The sequence below is a fragment of the Aquarana catesbeiana genome, linkage group LG01 (assembly GCF_042186555.1).
Source record: "Aquarana catesbeiana isolate 2022-GZ linkage group LG01, ASM4218655v1, whole genome shotgun sequence".
NCBI lineage: Eukaryota > Metazoa > Chordata > Amphibia > Anura > Ranidae > Aquarana > Aquarana catesbeiana.
The window spans coordinates 165,428,263-165,453,782 of record NC_133324.1 but is presented as its reverse complement, the minus strand read 5'-3'; the positions used below and the strand labels follow the sequence as shown (position 1 = coordinate 165,453,782).

The window sequence follows — 25,520 nt, the reverse complement described above, 5'->3', positions numbered from 1 at the left end:
GGTCTTTACCAGAGCATGACATTTTTGCTCATTCTTCTTTGCGAAGTGGCTCAAGCTCTGTCACATTGGATGGAGAGCGTCTGTGAACAGCAATTTTCAAGTCTTGCCACAGATTCTCAATTGGATTTAGAGCTGGACTTTGACTGGGCCATTCTAAAACAGGAATATGCTTTCATTTAAACCATTGGTTCGCAACTTCTGTCCTCATGACTCATTAACAGGCCAGATTTTAAGTATTACCATGGGGAGGTGCAGACTAGAATACTGTAATCACAGAGCAGAAAATTATATCACCTGTGATGTGTTTCAGTTATCTTGCAAACCCGATCTGTTAGTGGGTCCTGTGGACAGGAGTTGAGAACCACTGATCTAAACCATTCCATTGTAGCTCTGGCTGTATGTTTGGGGTCATTGTCCTGCTGGAGGTGAACCTCCGCACCAGTCTCAAGTCTTTTGCAGATTCTAACAGGTTTTCTTCTTCTAAGATTGCCCTGTATTAGGCTCCCTCCATCGTCTCATCAACTCTGACCAGCTTCCCTGTCCCTGCTGAAGAAAAGCATCCCCAACAACATGATGCTGCCACCACGTTTCACAGTGGTAATGGTATGTTCAGGGTGATGTGCACTGCTAATTTTCTGCGACACATAGCGTTTTGCTTTTAGGCCAAGAAGTTAAATTTTGGTCTTCTCTGACCAGAGCACCTTCTTCCACTTGTTTGTTGTGTCCCCCACATGGCTTCCCGCAAACAGACTTCTTATGGCTTTCTTTGAACAATGGCTTTTTTCTTGCCACTCTTCCATAAAGGCCGGATGTGTGAAGTTCACGACTAATAGTTGTCCTGTGGACAGATTCTCCCACCTGAGCAGTGGATCTCTGCAGCTCCTCCAAAGTTACCATGGGCCTCTTGGCTGTTTCTCTGATTTAATGCTCTCCTTGCCCGGCCTGTCAGTTTAGGTGGGCGGCCATGCCTTGGTAGGTTTGCAGTTGTGCCATAATCTTTCCATTTTCTGATGATGGATTGAACAGTGCTCTGGGAGATGTTCAAAGCTTGGTGTATGTGTCTATATCCCTATCCCTGGCCTGTCTGGTGTGTTCCTTGGCCTTTATGATGCTGTTTGTTCACTAAGGTTCTCTAACAATCCTCCTGCGGGTTTCACAGAACAGCTTCATTTATACTGAGATTAAATTACACACAGGTGGACTCTATTTACTAATTTAGGTGACTTCTGAAGGCAATTTGTTCCACTCGATTTTAGTTGGTCAGAGTAAAGGGGGCTGAATACAAATGCATGCAACACTTTTCAGATATTTGTTAAAAAAATTGAAAACCTTTTATCATTTTCCTTCCACTTCACAATTATGTGCCACTTTGTGTTGTCACATAAAATCCCAATAAAATACATTTACGTTTTTGGTTGTAACATGATAAAATGTAGAAAAGGGGTATGAATACTTTTTCAAGGCACTGTAAATCTTTCATTGGGGACACTAGTTCTGGTGACCTTGGTAATATGCCAGGATTTTCTCACTTTGGAGGAATTTTCTCTCACCTCCTGTTTTGGCTACAGGAAAAGAATGGAAATCTTCAGAATGGGACACAGATGGCAAAATACAAAACAAAAAACTAAAAGGGTATAAAATGGGGGGGAAAAAATGCCTTTAGTTACACTTAAGGTGCCTTAACAGAGGTTGAGGCAGAGCTGGGACCTCAAGCAAGGAGATCTTGGCCTTATGCCAATCAAGTGATACTTATGTCAGTCGTTAGAATCTCTAAAAATGAGAAACAATGGCTTTGAAATAACAGAGCTCAAGTCCTTGAGGACATGTGGGTGTATACCATTTGGTCCCAGTGCTTTTTCACCTTTTTATATTGTCTAAATGTTTTTGGACCCTTTTGTATACACAGAGCTGAAGAAGGTATTTAACAATTCTGAATTATCTTGAAAAGGACCTATATGCACAGACTTTAAATTTTTACTATTAATATATTTGAAGAATTTTTGGGGGTTTGTCTCTCTTTTGCAATGTGTAATTCAATTGAATTTTTACAGCCTTGATTTCTTTGATATATTCTGTTTTTTATAGCTTTTGAATGATGATGGTGTTCCTTCATTTTGTTTTTAAATTATCTTTTCCTATTAACAGCATGCCGACCAGTCACAGCAGTTATACTGCGGCAACATGGCTCGGCTGTGCAAATCGCTGTCATGGTACGTCGGTACCATTGACGGCCACTAGGGGGTGCGTGTGCGCCCCCCGCTCGCCCCCGAGCCGATGTGAGTTCCTGGCAGTCTCGCATACAGAGTATGAGCAGATGCACTGTCGACATCCCCCTTCAGTTAGGACACACATTAACCCCTTCACTGCCAGTGACATTTTTACAGTAATCAATGCATTTTTAATCACACTGATCGCTGTATTAATGCCAGTGGTCCCAAAAATGTGTCAGAATTGTCTGACGTGTCTGCCATAATGTCGCAGTGATGATAAAAATCGCTGATCACCGCCATTACTAGTAAAAAAAAAAATTAATAAAAATGCCATAAAACTATCCCCTATTTTGTAGACGCTATAACTTTTGCGCAAACCAATCAATATATGCTTATTGCGATTTTTTTTTTTTTTTTTTTTTTTTTTTACCAAAATGATGTCGCATACATATCAGCCTAAACTAAAGAGAGAAAATTTTTTTTAAATATATTTTTTTAGGATATTTATTATAGCAAAATGTAAAAAATTATGCTTTTTTTTTTTTTTTTTTTTTTTTTTTTTTTTTAATTTTTTTTCAAAATTGTCGCATTTTTTTGTTTATAGCGCAAAAAATAAAAACCACAGAGGTGATCAAAAGTAAGCTATATTTGTGGGGAAAAATTGACGTTGATTTTGTTTGGGAGCCACGTCGCACGACAATTGTCAGTTAAAGCAACGCAGTGCTGAATTGCAAAAAATGCTCTGGTCTTTGGCCAGCCAAATGGTCTGGGGCTGAAGTGGTTAATAGCTTCTTCTTTTTACCTTTTTTAGAGCCACATAGATGGCATCAACTTTTTTTTTTTTTTTTTTGCCATCTGTTGTGGGCCACTTATAGCTGTTGGTAGCTATGCAGTCACTCATCTGGGCACGAAAAAAGGATACATTTTGACTTTCTGCAGTTAATTGATTTGTGTGTATGTGCAATTCATTTTGTTACAATCTAAAACTGCAAGGTAGTTTATGAAGATTGGTAGCACTTTGTAAAGTCATGCATTCATTTATAATAAAACCCCGCTATTAGCCACTCTAAGCATCTGTTTAATGAGTAGTGCCGAGTAGATATGATGTTTATGCAGTTGTGACAAATTGTAAACCCTTTGAAAACTGTCTTAATTTATAGATAAATTGATTCTAAAAATGTGTGATGGTATTCATGCAATTCATTATACTAAATGGATTAATATGATTTAGAAAAACCTACACATTCTATGTTTTTACATATCGTTATTGAACTAATGAATTCAGCAACCAAGGTTACAATGTAAAAGTATGTCTGCCAAGACAAGAGAGATTATCAGATAGATACGGAAGCTTAGAAGATGGCAGAAAATTACAGTAAGACTTGGCCCTCTATCAGTCCACAGGCAGAGGGAGTATCTTGGTGTAGGATTGATTGCTTTCTAAGGCTGGGTACAGACTAGAGCGAATTCGATGTGGGTTTCCCCGCATTCTAATTCGCATGTCAGGAGATTGTGATTGACTCTGTATGGAGCTGAATCACACATCTCCGGAGCGGCTCCGCCGTGACCGCAGCGAATTGCACATGAGTCCTGTCCATCTTCTGATTTGTTTCAGGTCCGAATTCAGCCAAAAATTTGGACTGAAATCGGACCTGAAATGGTCCCCTGCTGTGAACTGCTCCGTGCTTCAGTGTGAACCCAGCCTAAAGGTCTAGATCGCTTGCAGCTACAGAAAGACCAATGAATTCAAAGTTATACCAGGACGTTTTACAGCAGACTAGAATGACGTTTGTGGTCTAAAATTTGGGTCATGTAACATTGCTGTCTTTCAGTTTCTGGAGTAAATTTAAGACTTAATTCAGTTTGTGGTTCAGTGTAGTCCTTAATCCTATTGGAATGCTATGGTGATAGCTGACACAGAGCATTTTAAAGTGGCTGTTTTTTTTTTTTTAAATTCTGCAGCTAAATATGTTTTTTCACATCACCGATTTGCCGTCACGTGGCCGCCCTCTGCTCTCCTTCCCTGATCTAAGGACTACAGTGGGAGGGACTGAGTTTCCCTCTGATGTCAGCCAGGCGGTCACGTTAAACGCATACACTGTGTAGTATATCTTGTTATAACAGAGGGGCTGGCAGTAATTGTGTTCATTAATTTTGCTGCCACAGGGAATAGCAGCGGGAGGGGAGGGGCTAATATACTAATGGTTTATTACAATGAACACGTGTATCTATTTTTAGGATAGCTTGAACATCAAACGCTAACTATCATGTTCATTGTCAGTTTGAAGTGGGCAAGTTTTGTTTCAAGACAATAAAATACTACATTCTAATCAGGTTTGATAATCAGGATTTCTTTACTTGTTTGGTGTTGGAAACTGTAATTCCTGAGTATTTTGTTCATTAGAACCTTGTAGAAGTTTACTCCTATGCATTGCACACCATTATTTATAGTCTCTGAATAATTTCTGCCTGGCGGGAGAAAAATCTTTCCTATTTGTGCATTTTAGACAGCCTGCCAAATGTCTGAGGCGTCACACTTGAACTACTTTATGTAAACAGCTGACACGTTGCAGGTCATTTCATCCAGCTTAAATAATACTTCACTTGCAGTCAGGATCTTTTCTTATACAGTAAATCACTTATCCCTGAGGACTCACCCTTACGCACAGCATCTTCTATCCTTTTGTCCTGCTCACCCTCTTTCTCTGCATCACTGCCCCCTTCAGGGAGGCATCATTGACAGGCAGAGTAAGATACAATAGAGACAGACAGCATGCTGAAAGTAGCAAGCTGGTTGAGATGCAACAAGAAATACACTGACAGTGACACATTGACGTAGTTACAGATTGGGTGACAGCCAGGCGAACTGATAAAGTGACAGACTGTTTACTATATGGTGACAGACCTGCTCAGTCAGTGTAAAAATTACTGATGATGACCATATGTATTTTTGGGGTCTTGTGGGACTTGACAGATTTTCTGCTGCTCTGACACCGTGAAGTGGCTACTAGTTATTTGTGGCTTGTATCTTCAATGCATGCTATATCCTGTAGAGCACCATGGCTGAGAGCTAAGCAAATGTTCGTTCATACTTAAATATAGTTCAGTTTTTTACAGCTCTCCTAAATCGGCAATCTTTTGCTTGTTAAATAAGGTCTTATATACTGCATAGTTGGAGTACAGTATGATATCCTAATGTTTATATGCTAAAATTAATTTAACAATTAATCTGCCAATCTTGTTTTCTTGAGCTCAGTGAGCTAATTCAGGGAAGACATCGAGGTTACTACATGTCACACGATACTGCAGGCCTTTTTTCTTCAAATACATAAAAAACATAAAAAACATTTTGGAAACCTTTTTTATGAATTGAGCCATTTAGCTCAATAGACTCTAGACTCTTTTGGATCTGCAGTGAGCGCTAGGCATTTTGTCCCTCTTCAGCTGTCTTATGCAATATAAACTGATTTGTCTAAATCAGTGGTCTCCAAACTGCGGCCCTTTTTGCTTGCTTTTATCTGTCCCTTGGGGCATTATTCTCCGCACTGTCAGCAACAGTGAAGATCAGTTTCTGCCACTGACATTAACAATGGGGCACGATTCCTCCCACTGATACCAATGATGGGGCAATGCTTCCCTCCACTGACACCAATAATGGGGGCACTCTTCCCTCCACTGACAACAATGATAGGGCACTCTTCCTCCCACTGACACCAATGATGGGACACTTCCTCCCACTGACAACCGCAATTGATCCCACTGACACCAAGACTTTTTTTTTTTACTCCCGCTGATCACCATCTGGCCCCCGTCAAGTTTGAATGACCGTAAACTGGCCCTTTGTTTAAAAAGTTTGGAGACCCCTGGTCTAAATAATGAATTACAAAAACCTGCATGTACAGGTGCATCTCAAAAATTTGAATATCATCAAAAAGTTAATTTAGTTAAATCAATTCAAAAAGTAAAACTCGTATAAATTCATTACACACAGAGTGATCTATTTCAAGCATTTTTTTTTCTTTTAATTTTGATGATCATGGCTTACAGCTAGTGAAAACCCCAAATTTATTATTTCAAAAAATGTTGATATTACCTAAGACCAATAAAAAGATTTTTAATACAGAAATGTTTACTTACTGAAAAGTATGTCCATGTACAGTATAGTATGCATTCAATGTGTGGCACGCAGGCGATCAGCCTGTGGCACTGCTGAGGTGTTGTGGAAGCCCAGGTTGCTTTGATAACGGCCTTCAATTTGTCTGCTTTGTTGGGTCTGGTATGTCTCCTCTTCCTCTTGACAATACCCCACAGATTCTCTATGGGGTTTAGGTCAGGTAAGTTTGCTGGCCAATCAAGCACAGTGATACCATGATCATTAATCCAGGTATTGGTACTTTTGGCAGTGTGAGCAGGTGCCAAGTCCTGCTGTAAAATTAAATCAGCATCTCCATAAAGCAGAGGGTAGCATGAAGTGCTCTAATTTTCTGGCAGAGGGAGGCGCTGACTTTGGGCTTGATGAAACACGGTGGACCAACACCAGCAGCCCAAATCATCACTGACTGTGGAAACTTTACACTGGACCTCATGCAACTTGGATTCTGTGCCTCTGCACTCTTCCTCCAGACTCTGGGACCTTGATTTCCAAATGAAATGGAAAATTTACTTTCATCCAAAAAGAGGACTTTGGACCATGGAGCAACAATCAAGTCCCTTTTCTCCTTAGCCCAGGTAAGATGCTTCTGACGTTGTCTCTGGATCAGGAGTGGTTTGACACAAGGACAGTTGTAGCTCATGTCCTGGTTACATCTATGTGGTGGCTCTTGAAGCACTGACACCAGCTGTAGTCCACTCCTTGTGAATCTCCCCCAAAGCCTTTGCTTCACAATCCTCTCAAAGCTTTCTTTATCCCTGTTGCTTGTGCTCCTTTTTCTTCCACTCAACTTTCCACTAATATTCTTGGATACAGCATTCTGTGAACAGCCAGCTTCTTTCGCAATAACCTTTTGTGACTTACCCTCCTTGTGGAGGGTGAAAATGACTGTCTTCTGGACAACTGTCAAGTCAGCAGTTTTCCCAGTGATTGTGTAATCTACTGAACCAGACTGAGAGAACATTTTAAAGCTTAAGGAAAGCCAACAGAGAATGGCAAGATAAATAAATGTCTCTGTGTAGCCTGTATTTATTAACTAAAGAGGAGGAATGTGGAGATATCATGTATTTTAGGAAGAGAGGTTTGATGTGGTGGCAATACTGTCCAGTTGTGCCTCTGTCTGCCAGATTTAATGTGCCAATTGGGATATATATATAAACCCTAGTGAATCCTTCCTGGATTTTTTTTTTTTTAGGTTATTATATATTCTAGTTGAAGGTAAGCAAACAGCTGGCTGCCCTTAGAATTTGTGTATTAGGTGTTTTTTATTGTTTACATGTAAACCTCCTGTAACAAGGTTATTGGCTTCTCACCAGAATGGGCTGACAACTGGGCATGTCCACAAGAAATAGTAGAGAGAGCCCATCTGAGATTTGCATCTTCAGCAGCGATTGCTAATGGTGGGGATAAACTTCATAAAGTTCTTCTGGTTTGTATATATTGGTTCATTCAAATTTTTTACAGTGATTCCACAGGCACTTTGTTGTTTAAAAAAAAAAAAAAATCATGTTATGCTAGCCTTACCTGCTCTTTCTAATGGTTTTGTACAGAGCAATGCTGATGCTCCTCTTCTTGGGTCCACCACCAGTACTCCTAGCTCTTTTCCTGCCTGTGCTCCTAGCTCCCCCCCTTGCTGTGTGCCCCATAGCAAGCTGCATGCTCAGGGGGTACTTGTGCGTGCTTGCACCTGAGCTGGGTCTGTGTGTGCATTGACATACAGAGCGTATGCTGCCCCCATTTCTCTCCTCGTTAGCTGTGATTGACAACAGCAGGAGCTAATGGCTTCTGCTGCTGCCTCTCTGTCCCATGAGGAGAGAGAGAGAGAGAGAGAGAGAGACGCTGTTCTCTTGCACTTTGCTGGATCAAGATCGGGCTCAGGTAAGTATTTAGAGGGGTTGGGGGGAACTGTATGCAGAAGGTTTTTTACCTTAATGCATACAATGTCCACCTTGTACCTTTTTTACAATCACTTTAAGCCATTTCCTTGTACGCAGAAGGAGCTGTTGGTGGCCAGCATCCATGATATATGATATCTGTAGTAGAAGTTCTCTTCCCAGTACGGTTTCCCATCATGTCATGTAAAGGTGTTTTGGGAATAGGTTTTCTGAGTGGAGGCTCAGGATCTTATATTTTTTTTCACAAATAAGACCCATCTGTGATAGGCTATCTGCACAGGTATGTTTGAAGTTAGTGAGATCTGAGAAGATTTGATCTTTGGTTAGAGAAGCGACAAATTGAGAAAAGTTCATGTAGCTAAAGCATCCTGCACTTCTGAGAAGGAGAGTAGCATTTCATTTCGGTGATTGACTAAGTGCCTAAATTTAAATATGGCTTGTGTTTGCCAGGGTTGAACCATCTGTTATTGGATGGTAATAAAGCACACAAAACTAAATGTTGTAAGTGGACTGTGAAATAACTGGAAAAGTTAAAAATCCACAGGCCACTTTGCGCCTGTGGATAGAATTGGCATTTTTTATTGGGGTTATGCATCTAAAAAATGAAAAAAAAAATCTGTTTGTGAAGCAGGCAAGATACGGTATTTATCTTAGAATCTGAGGGTAGTTCTGTTTTTATAGAAAGTTTGGGTTGATAATTGGTAGCACTTCAGATTTAGTTGTGTTTATTTTATAACCTGGACTGGGACCATGTTCTGCTAGGATTTTATGGAGGTTTGATAGGGTTGTTGGGGGATTCCTAAGGGTCAGAAGGATACCATCCACATATAGGTACAGTATCTGGTGAAGGGGCTATTCTGGATAATAACACCCTTATTCTCCCTTTTTTATTTATTTTTTTTTTTATGGTAGACCTGAGGGATTGATTCAATACAGGACACAAAAAAGTAGATGGCAATGACTATACCTGCCTTGTACTATTGTAAATGTTAAATTTCTTTGAGAATGGATGTGGGAATTGGACTATTGCTTTGGAGGAGGTATATATGGTTCAAACTAAAGGGTCCTTAGCAGCTATGTCATAGGGTGGAAAATATAAATGGGCAGCTTGGGTTATCAAAAGCTCTAACTGAGGGGTGTGCTGCTAAATACCTTTTCTCATCAGCAGTATACAGTATAGCAGTCTTGTGACTTCTATCAGTGTCCGATCAAGCACAGGTTAAAGCTTGTAGGAGGAGTTTTTGACTGCCCTATGAGACTGCAAGACCCTTGTCCCGCTGTCTGGACAGTGCTGATTGGCCCTGTGCTGATCACATGCACTCTTAAAAGGAAAAAAAAAATCTCTCTAGCAATACACACCAAACTGAGCATGTGCAGCCTAAATCCATAGACTCTGTATTATCAGGGAACAGTGGAAGGAGGGGAGGATCAGAGAAGCCAGGACCAAACAGCCTTTTTACACACTGTGGAACCCCTTAGGTTCCACAGTGATTGTAACAAGCAAGCTTTACTGCATATACAGACTGATTTTACTGTTGTAGGTTTAGTAACACTTTAAGGATCTGTGTCAGAGGGGGAGTTGGAGTATATGTTACATAATGATAATGTTAATAGTCTAGTTGGCCCTATAGAATAAGTGGTTCTCAGGATCAATATTTGATCTTTGAGGTGGAAAGTGGTGTGTGTGTGTAAGGGTATGGCTACCTCTGCTGAGTTTAAATTCTTTTCTTGGTTGGAATATGCTACTGGATCGTGTTTAGCAGCATATTGGAAAGTGCAATGTTATAGAACTGTATTTCCTAAAGGAAAACCACATGGACATGTTTTCAATTTTGAGTTTTTGAATGAATTACCCTTAATATAACAGTTCCTAATTTTTTTTACATTGAAGTGGATGTAACCCTGAAAAAAATATTTTTTAGTGAAGACTTCTACCTGGTACAGTAGAGAATGTCAAGTCTGTGCCCAATCTTGCCACGAAGAGTTAATCCAGCTCTGAGCAATCCTCTTGTCTTTTTGTAGTAAGATTAAAAATGACCCACAGATAAGTTTGTGTCCCCACATCCCCCACTGTGGGGACTGACATCCGATTTCTTTTATCTCATGAACGAGCAGAGTGTGTGTTACGATTCCAGCTTCACCCCCCCCCCTTTCTTCTCCAGCTCTCCCAGGATTCGCTGCTCCACACCTCAACATGATTGGGCATGCTGAAGTCATGTGGTGCCTTTCCTGAGTTTTGACTGGATGTTACTCAAAACTCAGGAATAGGACAGTAAGAGTGTTGAGGTGGGTGGGGAGTCTTGTGACATCATGACTCCGCCCACCCACCAATTCCAGAGATTTGCAGGGCTCCTTCTGCTGAAGGGGTGACATTTGCAAGGTAGGGATACATTCAGCAGGTGTGTGTGTATATGTGTGTGTGTGTGTGTATATACAGTATCTCACAAAAGTGAGTATACCCCTCACATTTTTTAAAAATATTTTATTATATCTTTTCATGTGACAACACTGAAGAAATGACACTTTGCTACAATGTAAAGTAGTGAGTGTACAGCTTGTATAACAGTGTCAATGTCCCCTCAAAATAACTCAACACACAGCCATTAATGTCTAAACCGCTGGCAAAAAAGTGAGTACACCCCTAAGTGAAAATGTCCAAATTGGGCCCAATTAGCCATTTTCCCTCCTTGATGTCATGTGACTCATTAGTGTTACAAGGTCTCAGGTGTGCATGGGGAGCAGGTGTGTTAAATTTGGTGTTATCGCTCTCTCTCTCATACTGGTCACTGGAAGTTCAACATGGCACCTTATGGCAAAGAACTCTCTGAAGATCTGAAAAAAGAATTGTTGCTCTACATAAAGATGGCCTAGGCTATAAGAAGATTGCCAAGACTCTGAATCTGAGCTGCAGCAAGACCATACAGCGGTTTAACAGGACAGGTTTCACTCAGAACAGGCCTTGCCATGGTCGACCAAAAAAGTTGAGTGCACATGCTCAGCGTCATATCCAGACTGTCTTTGGGAAATAGAGGTATGAGTGCTGCCAGCATTGCTGCAGAGGTTCAAGGGGTGGGGGGTTTGCCTGTCAGTGCTCAGACCATACGCCACACACTGCATCAAATTGGTCTGTATGGCTGTCCTCACAGAAAGAATCCTCTTCTAAAGATGATGCACAAGAACTGCAAACAGTTTGCTGCAGACTAAGGACATGGATTACTGGAACCATGTCCTGTGGTCTGATGAGACCAAGATAAACTTATTTGGTTCAGGTGAGGAGTACAAAGACAAGTGTGTCTTGCCTACAGTCAAGCATGGTGGTAGGAGTGTCATGGTCTGGGGCTGCATGAGGGCTGCCGGCATTGGGGAGCTACAGTTCATTGAGGGAACCATGAATGCCAACATGTACTGTGACATACTGAAGCAGAGCATGATCCCCTCTCTTCGGTGACTGGGCCGCAGGGCAGTGTTCCAACAAGATAACGACCCCAAACACCCCTCCAAGATGACCACTGCCTTGCTAAAGAAACTGAGGGTAAATATGATGGACTGACCAAGCCCGTCTGCAGACCTAAACCCTATTGAGCATCAGTGGGGCATACTCAAACAGAAGGTGGAGTAGCGCAAGGTCTCTAACATCCACCAGCTCCGTGATGTTGTCATGGAGGAGTGGAAGATGACTCCAGTGGCAACCTGTGAAGCTCTGGTGAACTCCATGCCCAAGAGGGTTAAGTCAGTGCTGGAGAAATTAATGGTGGCCACACAAAATATTGACACTTTGGGTTCAATTTGAAGATTTTCATTATTATTATTCGTTATTTTGAGGGGACAGCAAATTTACACTGTTATACAAGCTGTACACTCACTACTTTTACATTGTAGCAAAGTGTCATTTCTTCAGTGTTCTTCATGAAAAGATATAATAAAATATTTGAGGGGTGTACTCACTTTTGTGAGATAGTGTGTGTGTGTGTGTGTGTGTGTGTGTGTGTATATATGTCTGACCCCTGATGAATGCATTTTAGCAGGGGTTCCCTGAGACCTGAAAATTCCTCTGGGGTAAAAGGTTGAGTGAGGCTGCTCTAGTAAATGTGTCAGGTGATTGGGGTAGTCTAAGGTAGGGAGAACACCAGAGAAAGATGTCAAAGTAAACAAGCAATTAAAGCGGGGTTCCAATCAAATTTTTAACTTAATCTTACCCCCTTCAGTTAATTGCATAGATGTTCAAATGCCGCACAAATTTTTTTTTTTTTATCGCTGTAATTACCTTTATATTGTACTTTATTGTGGCACTTCCTGTCTCTCCTCCCATGGGATGTTTATTACCTTTCCCCGGCGCCGCACTGTCTCCTGGAAGCTTAGTGTCAGGCTTCCCAAGATTCAGTGTGGAAACAATGATCATGCGTGTGAATAAGCTGTGAATGAACAGCATTCACTGCATCCAGGAAATCAATGCTTGTGGGCTTCACATGCCCACAAGCAAGATGGAAATAGCCATCATCACATTTTTTAAGTTATTCTTCAGTACGAAAACAGACAGAGGCGGAAATATTACACCCAAACTGTGAGTATTATTTTGGGGTTAGCAAAGTGTCTCAATGACCTAAAAAAAAAAAAAAAAAAAGATTGGTCGCCGGACTCCTGCTTTAACAGTGGTTATCAGGGGTAAATCTCAACAGGTTCACAGGTTCTGACACTTATGGAGGGTTTAGAAGTGCTGAGGGGAGGAAGGAGTACACATGGGAGCCATGGTGGATGGTCGATGCACATCAGGTTAACCTGCCTAAAAAGAGCATTCATATTGACTGACAAGATATTCAAATAGTAACTCGAAATCACTGCATGAACAGTAACTGATGTATTGTACTTTTATATAAGTTGAAGAAGTAGTTCTAGTGTCTATGGAAAGTGAAACAGTGTGAGGGGTACCGTGAACACTCGTACACGTTCAAGTTTTTAAATAAAGCGGAGTTCCACCCAACTTGGAGTGGAACTTCTGCTTTAAGCACTCCTCACCCCCTTAAGGGGCACATTTGGCATGTAATTTTTGGGGGTGGGGTGGGGGGGGGGAGTGGGTAACTGGTTTTGACAGATACTTTCTGTCCCAATTCCTTCTTTCACTATCTCTCCACCTAGGCGACTCCTCTCCCCCTAGGCAGCCCCTCCCTCTCTGCAATCTTCTGGGACATGTCACAGGCTCCAGAAGATTGCCTGGCCACTAGGAGAGCGCAGCGCGACTCGTGCATATGCTGTGCGTACCCGTCTGTGAAGCCACAAACTGTCGCAGCTGGGTGCCCACAGTAGTAATGATGGCGCCGAGGAGAGTAGGGGGAGAGGAGCGGGGCTTTGGGAGGCCACATCGTTGGACTGTGGGACAGGTGAGTGTCTGTTTATTAAAAGTCAGCAGCTACACTTTTTGTAGCTACTGACTTTTAATAGACTTACAAAACAGTGGAACTCCGCTTTAAATGATTAAAGTCCTGTTTAGTGGGTGTGTGACATAATCCCACCAGGACAGGTGGTCTTATATATTGGGTTCAGATTCTGCCAAGGAATGTGTGAAGGGGTTATCATGGGTAGTAGGGATATTGGGGCCCTGCTTCAAAGGCCTGGTGCTGTAGTGGGCAGGGGGTACTGCAGTTTTCCTTTTATGGCCCTTTTAGTGCTGATGAGGGTCAAAGCCAGTGTAGTGGTTTTGAAAGGAGACACTTAGTGGGCATATACTGTGTCCCCAAATCTATTTCTACTTCTTAAAAATCACATAAATCACAATAGGCTTTCTACAGTTAGATCACTGTATCTGCAGGCACTGTTGAGTAATTCATCCTTCAAATACACAGCAGAAATACATTTGGCTTTATTTCAGCAGCCCATACTGATCTCTCAACCTACTTTGATAACCTCATTGCTTAAAGTGGTTGTATACCCTCAGAAAAAAAAAGAAGTTAAAAAAAAAAAAACCCTGTAAGGCAAAAGCATAATGAGCTAGTACTAGCTCATTATGAAATGCTTACCTTAGAACGAGGTCCCAGTATCGCAGGCCGGTCCACGCTGAGGGAGCTGACATTTTTCCCTCAGCGTGTCTTCCGGGTTCACGGTTCCGGTTCTGTGAGTGGCCGGAGCCGCGATTACGTCACTCCCATGCACTTCTTCCCGGCATGGCCCGGCAGCGTCTACCGCATAGGTTTAGGAGATATTCATTTTACCTACAGGTAAGCCTTATTATAGGCTTACCTGTAGGTAAAAATTAAACTGGATATACAGCCACTTTAATGTCAAATATTTCAAATGAGGCTCCACATTCCACAATCTCGGATTATGACTCAGCTCATCTACACCAAAGCAATCAGGAGTACCACACATCAAGATGCAAAATATTCTTCCATTATTTAAAATATCCAGAAAACACAAGTCTTAATCTGAAATGTCATGTCTGAAATGGCATACAAGGTTCTCTTTCAGAGTTATTGAGTACCAGCTTGAATGGCTCCTGCTATTCCAACCTACAGTGATAGATATATTGGAGAGTGTGATCGGTGTGAAGACTTTTTTACATACTTTGCGGTCCTGCCCAAAGTTGACCGTGTTTTGCTCCACAACATTTCGCCGTTTCTCCAAACATTGTTTCATTCAATTGTTCCAAAAGGTTCAAGTATGTCCCTCTTACACCATACACTCCCAGGTCTTTTTTCCTTAGAGTCCTTAAAGAAGCCTATAGTCCGTTTTCAAGAAATCAAAGATAATGAGAAACTATCCAGTATTCTAAATGACTCAAGCTAAATTTCCTAAAATGTGGGAACTATGGTTTATCTATGCCTTTCTATCTCTGAATTCGTCTAGCTTAAATTTTGTATAGCCTACTCATTAGGCTCCTGTCCCAGATTGTGAGAAAGAGATACATTCCTATGTACCTTTCCTAAACTCCAACCCCTTACTTCATCTTTGGCCCCTTTTTCCTTAATCTTTCCCACCCGGGGACTTTGTTTTCCCTGTCTTAACAATTTTTTTTTTTTTTTGTTTGTTTTTTTTTCTCCCCCACACTTTATTCTGTTTAGACCTACAGGCCTATGTAATGATTTTGACTGAATAGGGCATTAGGCCCTGTAAGTCTACTACTATATATGTCTGACCATGCTTTCATACTGCCTGTTATCCTTATCAGATGCCTTGGCCTCTACATGGGCATACTTGCTCTTTTCCTTGAAAAATGAATAAAACTGATTGAAAGAGAAACTACTGCATCTGGTGTGAATATACCCTAAATGTTTGCTACTTTTTTATGTATTCATTTTTTTTTCAAGCACAATGCTTGAATTCAGAAGTCATTCAGAATTGCTTGGGCTGAAGATTTGCAAAGCAATAGTTATGCCTTAGAGGTGATTTAAGGAAGCTTTTCCTTAGGCTTCTTATCTCTTGAGGACCAAAGAACAGGGATCTCATACCTGCGTACCTACCATGATCATATCTAGGGGATCCACTCTCATTAATATTTAGTTGTTTTGCATTACTTTGAATGCTCAATGAACATTTAAATTCCACGTGCTTCAGCAAAGGAAGTCAATGCCAAGAAGAATTATTCATCTAACCATTGTCCACCAACTCAGTTATCTCACTATACTAAGCTCCTGTAAGCGTTGTGAAAGAATTGCAGATTTCACTATTATTTTTAGAAGTCAGATTTCTTATACCCATATTGTCCCACTCGATTTTGAAAGAGAACTTAAATTTGTTTCTAGGTGTGGTCACACTTTCTTTTGGCTAAACCGAGGACTATTTAATTGACATTATGCTTCTTAGAAGGATTTGTGTGGTTAGCACTCATGAGAAATTTAACATTTCATGCTTCAGATTTGATATCCAACGTGTCTATTTGTTATATATTACTTGAAATAGATGCCTCATCTGTAAAAAAAAAAAAAAAAAAGTTAACTTTTTTTTTTTTTTTCCCTCTCTTAGAGATCCCTATTCCAAAAATGTTGGGACTATGTAAAATCTACATAAAAACAGAATACAATGACATCATTTTTTTGCAATAGAAAATATAAAACAATATCAAATGTTTAAATTGAGAAAACGTACCATTTTAAGAGAAAAAAAAAGGTAATTTTAAAAATGATGGCAGCAACACGTCTCAAAAAAGTTGGGACAGGATCATGTTTACCACAGGGTAGCATCCTCCCTTCTTTTAACAAAACTCTGTAAACACTGGATTCTTTTTTTATGTATTGTGTGTGTGTGTGTGTGTGTGTTTGTTGTGTTTTTTTTTTTTTTTTGTGTGTGTATTTTTAAACATTCCAACTTTTTTGGAGTTGTACGTGGCACTAAAATTTAATTCTTGATTTAATGATTTCCTTTAATTACTGTGTGGATAGAAATGTCTTAAATGTTATGCCGAATGAATAGAAATTGGAATTGAAAGGTTAGAGTAATTCATTGCATGTTTGGAAATATGGGTAAGTGGGGCAGGGGGTGCAATTAACAAAGCTGTAAAGGTTCTATAGAATAGAAAGAAATCTTAATATGTAAAAAATAATGCGGTGCAAGTGTCTTACAGTGGGTATAATTATATAAGCAGTGGATACATGCTCCAACTCAGAAGGCAATATCTATGACCTCGTGTTTTCTCACCTTTTGCACTCCATGCAACCTTTCTAACTATCCATTGCCTCTCTCTGATCACCACCTTATTAGTTTCACTCTCTCCCTTTCCTTCACCTCCTCTCCCTCCAACCACCTTAAAGTTACCCGCAGAAACCTACGTCATCTCAACCCTTCTCTTCTCTACTCTGCCATCAACAACCTCTACGACAAAATCTCACCCCTATCCTGCACCAACCTAACCACTTCTGTGTACAACACTTCACTTCTAGCCTCACTGAACTCACTGGCCCCCCTCACTACACACAGAATCAAGCCCAGACCCCTTCAACCTTGGCAAACAGATGATACTAGAAGTCTGAAAAAACGTAGTCATGCTCTTTAGCGCCTGTGGCATAAGACTAGATCTCAGAGAGATTTCAACCAATATAAATCTGCCCTCCAAAAATACAATTCCAGCCTCCTCTCTGCCAAGCAGACCTATTTTACCACTCTCGTTAGCAACTTATCGTCCTGTCCCTGTCACCTCTTCTCCACCTTCAACTCTCTACTTCGTCCTCCACCACCTCTACCCGCCAACTCACTTACTGCCCAGGAGATCGCCAACCACTTCAAACAGAAGATTGATACTATTCGCGTGGAGATCTCTACTGTGCCGACACCCTCCACGCTTTACACTTCATGCCCACAGGCACAATCATTATTTCCCTCTTTCAACCCCACCACTACAGACGAAGTTGCTAAACTACCTGCTAATGTCCACCTTACCAGCTTCCCTCTGGATCTTGTTCCCTCACAAATGCTATGTTCACCCTCTGGCCCTATGCTACACTCTCTAACCCACATCTTCAATCTTTTCCTCTCTTCTGGCATCTTCCCTAACTCTCTAAAACATGCACTTGTCAGATCCATACTTAAAAAGCCCTCACTGGACCCATCCAATCTTAACAACCTACGCCCCATCTCCTTGCTCCCCTTCTTATCCAAACTCCTCGAATGTCTGGTCTACAACTGACTGAGCGTCCACCTCGCTGATAATAGCCTTCTTGATCCCCTTCAGTCTGGATTTCGTCCTCAACACTCCACAGAAACTGCTCTCCTAAAACTAACAAACGATCTACTAACGGCCAAAACCAATCGACGCTATTCTGTACTCCTACTCCTGGACCTCTCTGCTGCCTTTGATACGGTTGACCACCCCCTCCTCCTCAAAAAAACTACATGCCTTTGGTCTCCGTGACTGTACACTTCGCTGGTTCTCTTCCTACTTATCCAACCGCACCTTTAGCGTTTCTTATAACTCTACTTCCTCCTCTCCTCTTCCTTTCTCTGTTGGGGTCCCTCAGGGTTCTATTCTTGGACCTCTACTATTTTCAATCTACACCGCCTCCCTGGGTCAACTGATGGCCTCCCATGGTTTCCAATACCACCTCTACGCTGACGACACCCAAATCTATTTCTCTACCCCTCAGCTCACTCCCTCTGTCTCCTCAAGTATCTCTCAGATATATCAGTCTGGATGTCACACCACTTCCTCAAACTCAATCTAGCCAAAACCGAACTTATAATTTTTCCTCCCCCATATGCCTCTTCCCCTGATCTCTCTATCAAAATCAATGGCACAACCATAAGCCCATCCCCACATGCCAAGGTTCTAGGTGTAGTCCTAGACTCTGAACTCTCCTTCAAGCAACACATCCAATCACTGTCCAAATCCTGCCACCTCAACCTCCGCAACATCTCCAAAATACGCCCCTTTCTAAACAATGACACAACAAAGCTCTTAATTCACTCGCTGGTCATCTCTCGCCTCGACTACTGCAACTCCCTTCTCATTGGCTTAACTCTACATAGTCTATCACCTCTTCAATCCATTATGAATGCCGCTGCCAGACTCATCCATCTTACCAATCGCTCTGTGTCTGCCACTCCTCTCTGTCAATCCCTCCACTGGCTTCCGCTCGGCCAAAGAATTAAATTCAAAATTCTAACAACTACGTACAAAGCAATACAATTTCGCCCCCAGCTACATCACTAGCTTAGTCTCTAAATACCAACCTACTCGCTCTCTTCGTTCCTCTCAAGACCTCCTGCTCTCTAGCTCCCTTGTCTCCTCCTCCCATGCTCGCCTCCAGGCCTTTTCCAAAGCCTCTCCAATCCTATGGAATGCCCTTCCCCAATCTGTCCGCTTATCTCCTACTTTATTAGCTTTCAGACGATCCCTGAAAACCCTTCTCTTCAGAGAAGCCTATCCTACCCACACCTAACAACTATATTTTCATTTTTTCCATCAGCTCATCCCCCACAGTTATTACCTTTTTGTTTCCACTTGACTCTCCCTTCTAGATTGTAAGCTCTAACGAGCAGGGTCCTCTGATCCCTCCTGTATTGTAAGTGTACTGTCTGCCTCGTGTTGTAAAGCGCTGCGCAAACTGTTGGCGCTATATAAATCCTGTGTAATAATAATAATAATAATAATAATAATAATAATAATAATAATAATAAATAATAGTATAAATCTTTTACATACGACCATGAAGTGACTAGCCTCATGTGATACACAGAGCTGAAACAAATCCTCCTCGTATAAGTGGTACCTGTTTATCTGCTGCCCTCTCTACTATTCATCCTCCTAAAACACACAGATCAAATGTTAGTTCTCAGCAGTAGATGGTAGGGGGCAGGGATCTGACATCACATACTGTGCACAGCTAGGGCACAGAACTTGAAACCTGATTGGAGGAAATGGACACACCACCCCTCTACATAGAATTCTAGGGGATATACAGTGGGGACGGAAAGTATTCAGACCCCCTTACATTTTTCACTCTTTGTTATATTGCAGCCATTTGCTAAAATCGTTTAATGAGGAAAAAAATGAACTCAATGTACACACAACACACCATATTGACAGAAAAACACAGAACTGTTGACATTTTTGCAGATTTATTAAAAAAGAAAAACTAAAATATCACATGGTCCTTAGTATTCAGACCCTTTGCTCAGTATTTAGTAGAAGCACCATTTTGATCTAATACAGCCATGAGTCTTTTTGGGAAAGATGCAACAAGTTTTTCACACCTGGATTTAGGGATCCTCTGCCATTCCTCCTTGCAGATCCTCTCCAGTTCTGTCAGGTTGGATGGTAAACATTGGTGGACAGCCATTTTTAGGTCTCTCCAGAGATGCTCAATTGGGTTTAAGTCAGGGCTCTGGCTGGGCCATTCAAGAACAGTCACGGAGTTGTTGTGAAGCCACTCCTTCGTTATTTTAGCTGTGTGCTTAGGGTCACTATCTTGTTGGAAGGTAAACCTTCGGCCCAGTCTTTTTGTAAAGAAAAATGCAGGAAAATGCATCCGGAGGACACCCCCTTGGACTTTAAAGGCAGGAAAGGATAATAGTAATGAAAAGTAGAAACATATAAAAGGCAAAAAAATGCCAACTTTATTGGTGTACAAAGATATAAAAATTGTAAGAAAAATGCAAAGTTATACACCATACAAAAGTGCGTCAATGATGGAAATCAGGATAGATTTACATATGTACAAATATATATATCACCCAAGCTGGTAATCCAAAGTGTTGCTCAAAATGAGTTAAACTCTGTTTGAATTGCACAGCATATGTCCCGACATGTAAATCCAGATATTCCGTGCTTAGGACGGACACCAGTGAGAACTGCAGCCCCCCAAACAAAAGGAAAACGCCAAGGTGAAGTCCAAATACTAAAAACTCTGATAGGGGAATTGGCGCTGTTCACAAATAAAATAATTCCTCAATCAATTTTCAATTTTCTTTGGAGTATCCGGTTGCACGGAATATTATCACACAAAATTTCACCATATGAACTTATCTTATTTGAGTATTTTTTGGTATATTTTATGTAGCACTTTTGGGACTGTTTCAGCCAGCATGAGAAAGTTTTTCTCTTTTTTTCTATTTTTTCTGCTACTTTCAGGTGTACACTTCTTTTTATAGGATAATTGATGTTTCAGCTACACCTAATATTTGCTCACATTTTACTTTATATATTGTGTGGTGATTTGTATACTCAGCATTTTTACATGACACACATTTTTTCAAAATATATATATTTTTACACAGATTTTTCACTAAGTTTGATGATACACTCCGATGCACATTTTCTGATATGTCCCGACATGTTTCGGAAAATCGCATTGAGGTGTACTTTTCCTTCTTCAGGGGAATTTAATAAAAGTGTATTATTGTAACCTAAATATAAATATAATGGGTATATAATTCATAATAGTGTAGGCATTCAACAATGTATAATTTGGAGCCTGGTTGTATCATAGATAGTAGTGTAAGGATGTAGAGTACTTACATATATACCATTGACTCTTTAGACAAGGAAGAGATAAAAACAAGGAAGGGAGTACAGGCCGGCTGTGTAAATCCATAAACACGGCATAGTGGTTAGCCGTGCATCCACGGGCCGAAAAGCGGGATGCTTTCACAAGGGACGCCTGGTTTCGCAGGGCAAACAATTGTAACCACTGTGAAAGTCATGACAAAATAAAAAAGGAGTAATTAGATTAATCTGATGATAGCCAGCAAAACTTTTTATTTTATTTTGCCTAGCAAAAAAATACATGGACAAAAGAAACATCCAGGTAGTGGCCAGTGTAATAGTAAAATATTACCTATTCTATATGATTCTTCGGCCCAGTCTGAGGTCCTGAGCTCTCTGGAGAAGGTTTTTGTCCAGGATATCCCTGTACTTGGCCGCATTCATCTTTCCCTCGATTGCAACCAGTCATCCTGTCCCTGCAGCTGAAAAACACCCCCACAGCATGATGATGCCACTAACATGCTTCACTGTTGGGACTGTATTGGCAGGTGATGAGCAGTGCCTGTTTTTTTTTTCCACACATACCGCTTAGAATTAGGGCCAAAAAGTTCTATCTTGGTCTCATCAGACCAAAGAATCTTATTTCTCACCATCTTGGAGTCCTTCAGGTGTTTTTTTTAGCAAACTCCATGCGGGCTTTCATGTGTCTTGCACTGAGGAGAGGCTTCCGTCGGCCACTCTGCCATAAAGCCCCCCGACTGGTGGAGAGCTGCAGTGATGGTTGACTTTCTACAACTTTCTCCCATCTCCTGATTGCATCTCTGGAGCTCAGCCACAGTGATCTTTGGGTTCTTCTTTACCTCTCTCACCAAGGCTCTTCTCCCCCCGATAGCTCAGTTTGGCCGGACGGCCAGCTCTAGGAAGGGTTCTGGTCGTCCCAAACGTCTTCCATTTAAGGATTATGGAGGCCACTGTGCTCTTAGGAACCTTAAGTGCAGCAGAAATTTTTTGTAACCCTGGCCAGATCTGTGCCTTGCCACAATTCTGTCTCTGAGCTCTTCAGGCAGTTCCTTTTGACCTCATGATTCTCATTTGCTCTGACATGCACTGTGAGATGTAAGGTCTTATATAGACAGGTGTGTGGCTTTCCTGATCAAGTCCAATCAGTATAATCAAACACAGCTGGACTCAAATGAAGGTGTAGAACCATCTCAAGGATGATCAGAAGAAATGGATAGCACCTGAGTTAAATATATGAGTGTCACAGCAAAGGGTCTGAATACTTAGGACCATGTGATATTTCAGTTTTTCTTTTTTAATAAATCTGCAAAAATGTCAACAATTCTGTGTTTTTCTGTTAATATGGGGTGCTGTGTGTGTTAATGAGGAAAAAAATGAACTTAAATGATTTTAGCAAATGGCTGCAATATAACAAAATGTGGAAAATTTAAGGGGGTCTGAATACTTTTCGTCCCCACTGTATACACAGCGGAAGTTGTCAGTCAGCAGCTGTGTCCTGGGGTGGGGGTAGACTGTCACTTGGGATGCTGTGTAGTTGGCATTGACTATCATCATTCCTATGATACCGTCCTGCGGTTAAAATCTAGCCAAAACCCTGTTTGTTTTTGTCTGTCTAGGTGGCAGTTGCCACTGAAATAAAAAAAAAAAAAAAAAAAGTACTTTAGCAGTTGCAGTAATGCAGAAAGGTAATCCTTGGCAGTATTAGTTTGGCACTGTTCTAGTAAGATGTAAAGAAAAATAATTAAAACACATGAAGTAATAAAGGAATTCATTTACAAATTTTCTTTAAAGGAGAAGTATGGGGAAAGCTTGTCCTGTGGGTCACAGGAGTGATGTTCGTTCTGCACGCCTGTGACCCATTTTAGCTGACAGCGGGCTGAAGTCCCAGAGCCGGTCCAGGCTTGGGCAAGATCACAATAACAAAGTTGGGATCTGTCCACATGCCTGGACTGGCACCTGGCTCAACCTCTCAGCAAGCCAGTGAGAGCCTGAGCTGGCTGCTCCTGTCCCCTCCACAGCCCAGCGCTCCTTGAGAACTGAGTGATTGGTGGTGTTTGAGCGCTCGGTTCTCAGTGTTGGCGGGGGATAGATGCAGCAGTGGACCAATACTGCATCCACCTAGGCAAGTATGATTCTGAAAAAAAAAAGTCCATACTTTTAATTTCATAAATAACAGTTACACTATTTGAGCTCATGGTCTTAAAATGACTTCGGACTGACCGATTGAGTAGTGATAGGTTTTTACTTTTCCAGTACTTAAGTTTGGGTGATAGATTTGTTTATTTATTTCATATTTTTCACTCTTTATTTGTCATTTTTGCACAAATATACAGTTTACTTTTTATAACAAAGTGTTTAAAATAGAATGCTAACCTTCTGGTATTTTTTCTATTTTTCTTTCATTTTTAGGTGTACATAAGAAGATTGATGTCCATTTTTCCCTTTGTACTGGTTGTCTTATTTGGATTGAGTATGGCACAATTACAAGCAGGAGTTCCGGATGAAAAAGAAAAAACGACAGCCTTAAAAGGTATCATAGGCAAACAGCGAGATATTTCCATGGTTGGGCTGTAAACCTAACCATGAAGAGAATGTCCACCCACCTTTTGCTCAGCTACCTCTGTTCTGCTGCCTGTAGAGTAGAGAAATCTTGGGGACTTCTGGGTATCGGGACTGTTTAAAGCATATCCATGGTGAAAAATGTAAAAACCTTGTGTGTGAGCCCCTCGGGCTTAGAAAAGGGAGCTAGTCCTGGTTCACTGCTATGAGTGCTGGCTGGGGAGGGAGCCCATCCCAGCTCCAAACGTTGGTGTGTGGAAGTATGACTATCCCTTAATTAACACATCGAGGGAAGCCCACTCGTGATTGATTGTGGCAACCTTCATCTATATGATTAAGCCCTGAGGGGTGGAACAAAACATATTGGGGGCGTGGCCTGGTGGGAGCCCAGGCTGAGGTTGCCATACTCCATCACGAGTGGGCTTCCTTTGATGTGCGGCTTAAGGGATATTCATACTTCCACACATTTAAAAACCTATATTCATTTTCACATTTGTATTTCAATTATATCTAGCCTACTCCAATTACGCTAAGGGCCTGTTCATACACAAACGTGCACTAAAATGGATTTGCATTGCCTTCCGTTATTGCGCGTTGACGTACATTGACGCACTTTTATGCACACTAAATTACCATGCATATTGCAGGTTATTTCCTCTGACATCGCCTCCTTTTCCTGTTTGTGAGTTAAGAGAAGGAGTGAGGGAGAAAAAAAAAGAGAGAAAAACACATTTTTGTTTTGGAGAGGCATTGGCAGATGGGATGTCTAGTGTAACAGCCTCTATTGTTGCACTATCTATATGGAGATGGAGGAGGCAGATGAGGAGATTGTAGTAAGCCAAACGGTGCTATTGAGTGCAACCATTGCTCATACAACAAGAGAGTAAAGGGCAGTTTTGGATCTTGCATACTCCAGAATGCAATTTATTATGGACCAGAAATGCACCCCGTGAATGCCAGGTTTTCTACAACACACAGCCATAGGTTGCTGTAACGCACCATCTTACTGTGATGTTAATTGTTGTCCTATGGCCTGGAGATTTACATCACTCCCTATTATTTTCTAACTGACAGCTGTTGTTGGGAACTGATTTCCTATGTTCTAAAACTTTGCTGAGAAGTCTTGATTTGCTGTGCCTAAGCAGTGTAAGCAGACCTTACATTTTATTGAAAGCAGTATTAAACCCAAAAGCAAACATATTTATTATATTGCAGCTTAACAATTCTTAGATGCGACGGCTGCATTAATTTTCTTTTTTAGGCTTTATTTTCATCAGGTGATCCAGACAGTAAGTTTGTATAGTTAGTAAGCTCTTCTGCAAATTTAGCAGTTTAGAGTTTTGAGACAAACCATTTACCACTGACAGAGGTGCTTACAATGATCAGCTTTCATTTTGTCATGTAAAACTTTTATTCCAAAATTAAAAAAAAAAACAAAACTGTTGATGTACAGTGGGGACGGAAAATATTAAGACCCCCTTACATTTTTCAATCTGTTATATTGCAGCCATTTGCTAAAATCATTTAAGTTAATTTTTTTTCATCATTAATGTACACACAGCACCCCATATTGACAGAAAAACACAGAATTGTTGACATCTTTGCGGATTTATTAAAAAAAGAAAAACTGAAATATCACATGGTCCTAAGTATTCAGACCCTTTGCTATGACACTCATATATTTAACTCAGGTGATGTCCATTTCTTCTAAACATCCTTGAGATGGTTCTACACCTTCATTTGAGTCCAGCTGTGTTTGATTATACTGATTGGACTTG

The 25,520-nt window shown here is 41.0% G+C and overlaps 1 protein-coding gene across 5 annotated transcripts in view; it reads left to right on the top strand.

The window, feature by feature from the left end:
* The window catches only part of ARB2A (ARB2 cotranscriptional regulator A), a 908,279-nt gene that overhangs the window by 35,862 nt on the left and 846,897 nt on the right, over window positions 1–25,520 (top strand). For 4 of the 5 annotated variants that reach the window (XM_073624507.1, XM_073624504.1, XM_073624506.1 and 1 more), the window contains one exon: window positions 23,593–23,713. In XM_073624507.1, coding sequence (XP_073480608.1) covers window positions 23,611–23,713 — 103 coding nt within the window. In that variant the 5' untranslated portion in view covers window positions 23,593–23,610. Of the gene's footprint in view, window positions 1–16,208; window positions 16,353–23,592; window positions 23,714–25,520 lie in introns of all 5 variants that reach the window. The other variant, XM_073624505.1, reaches the window with a different exon arrangement.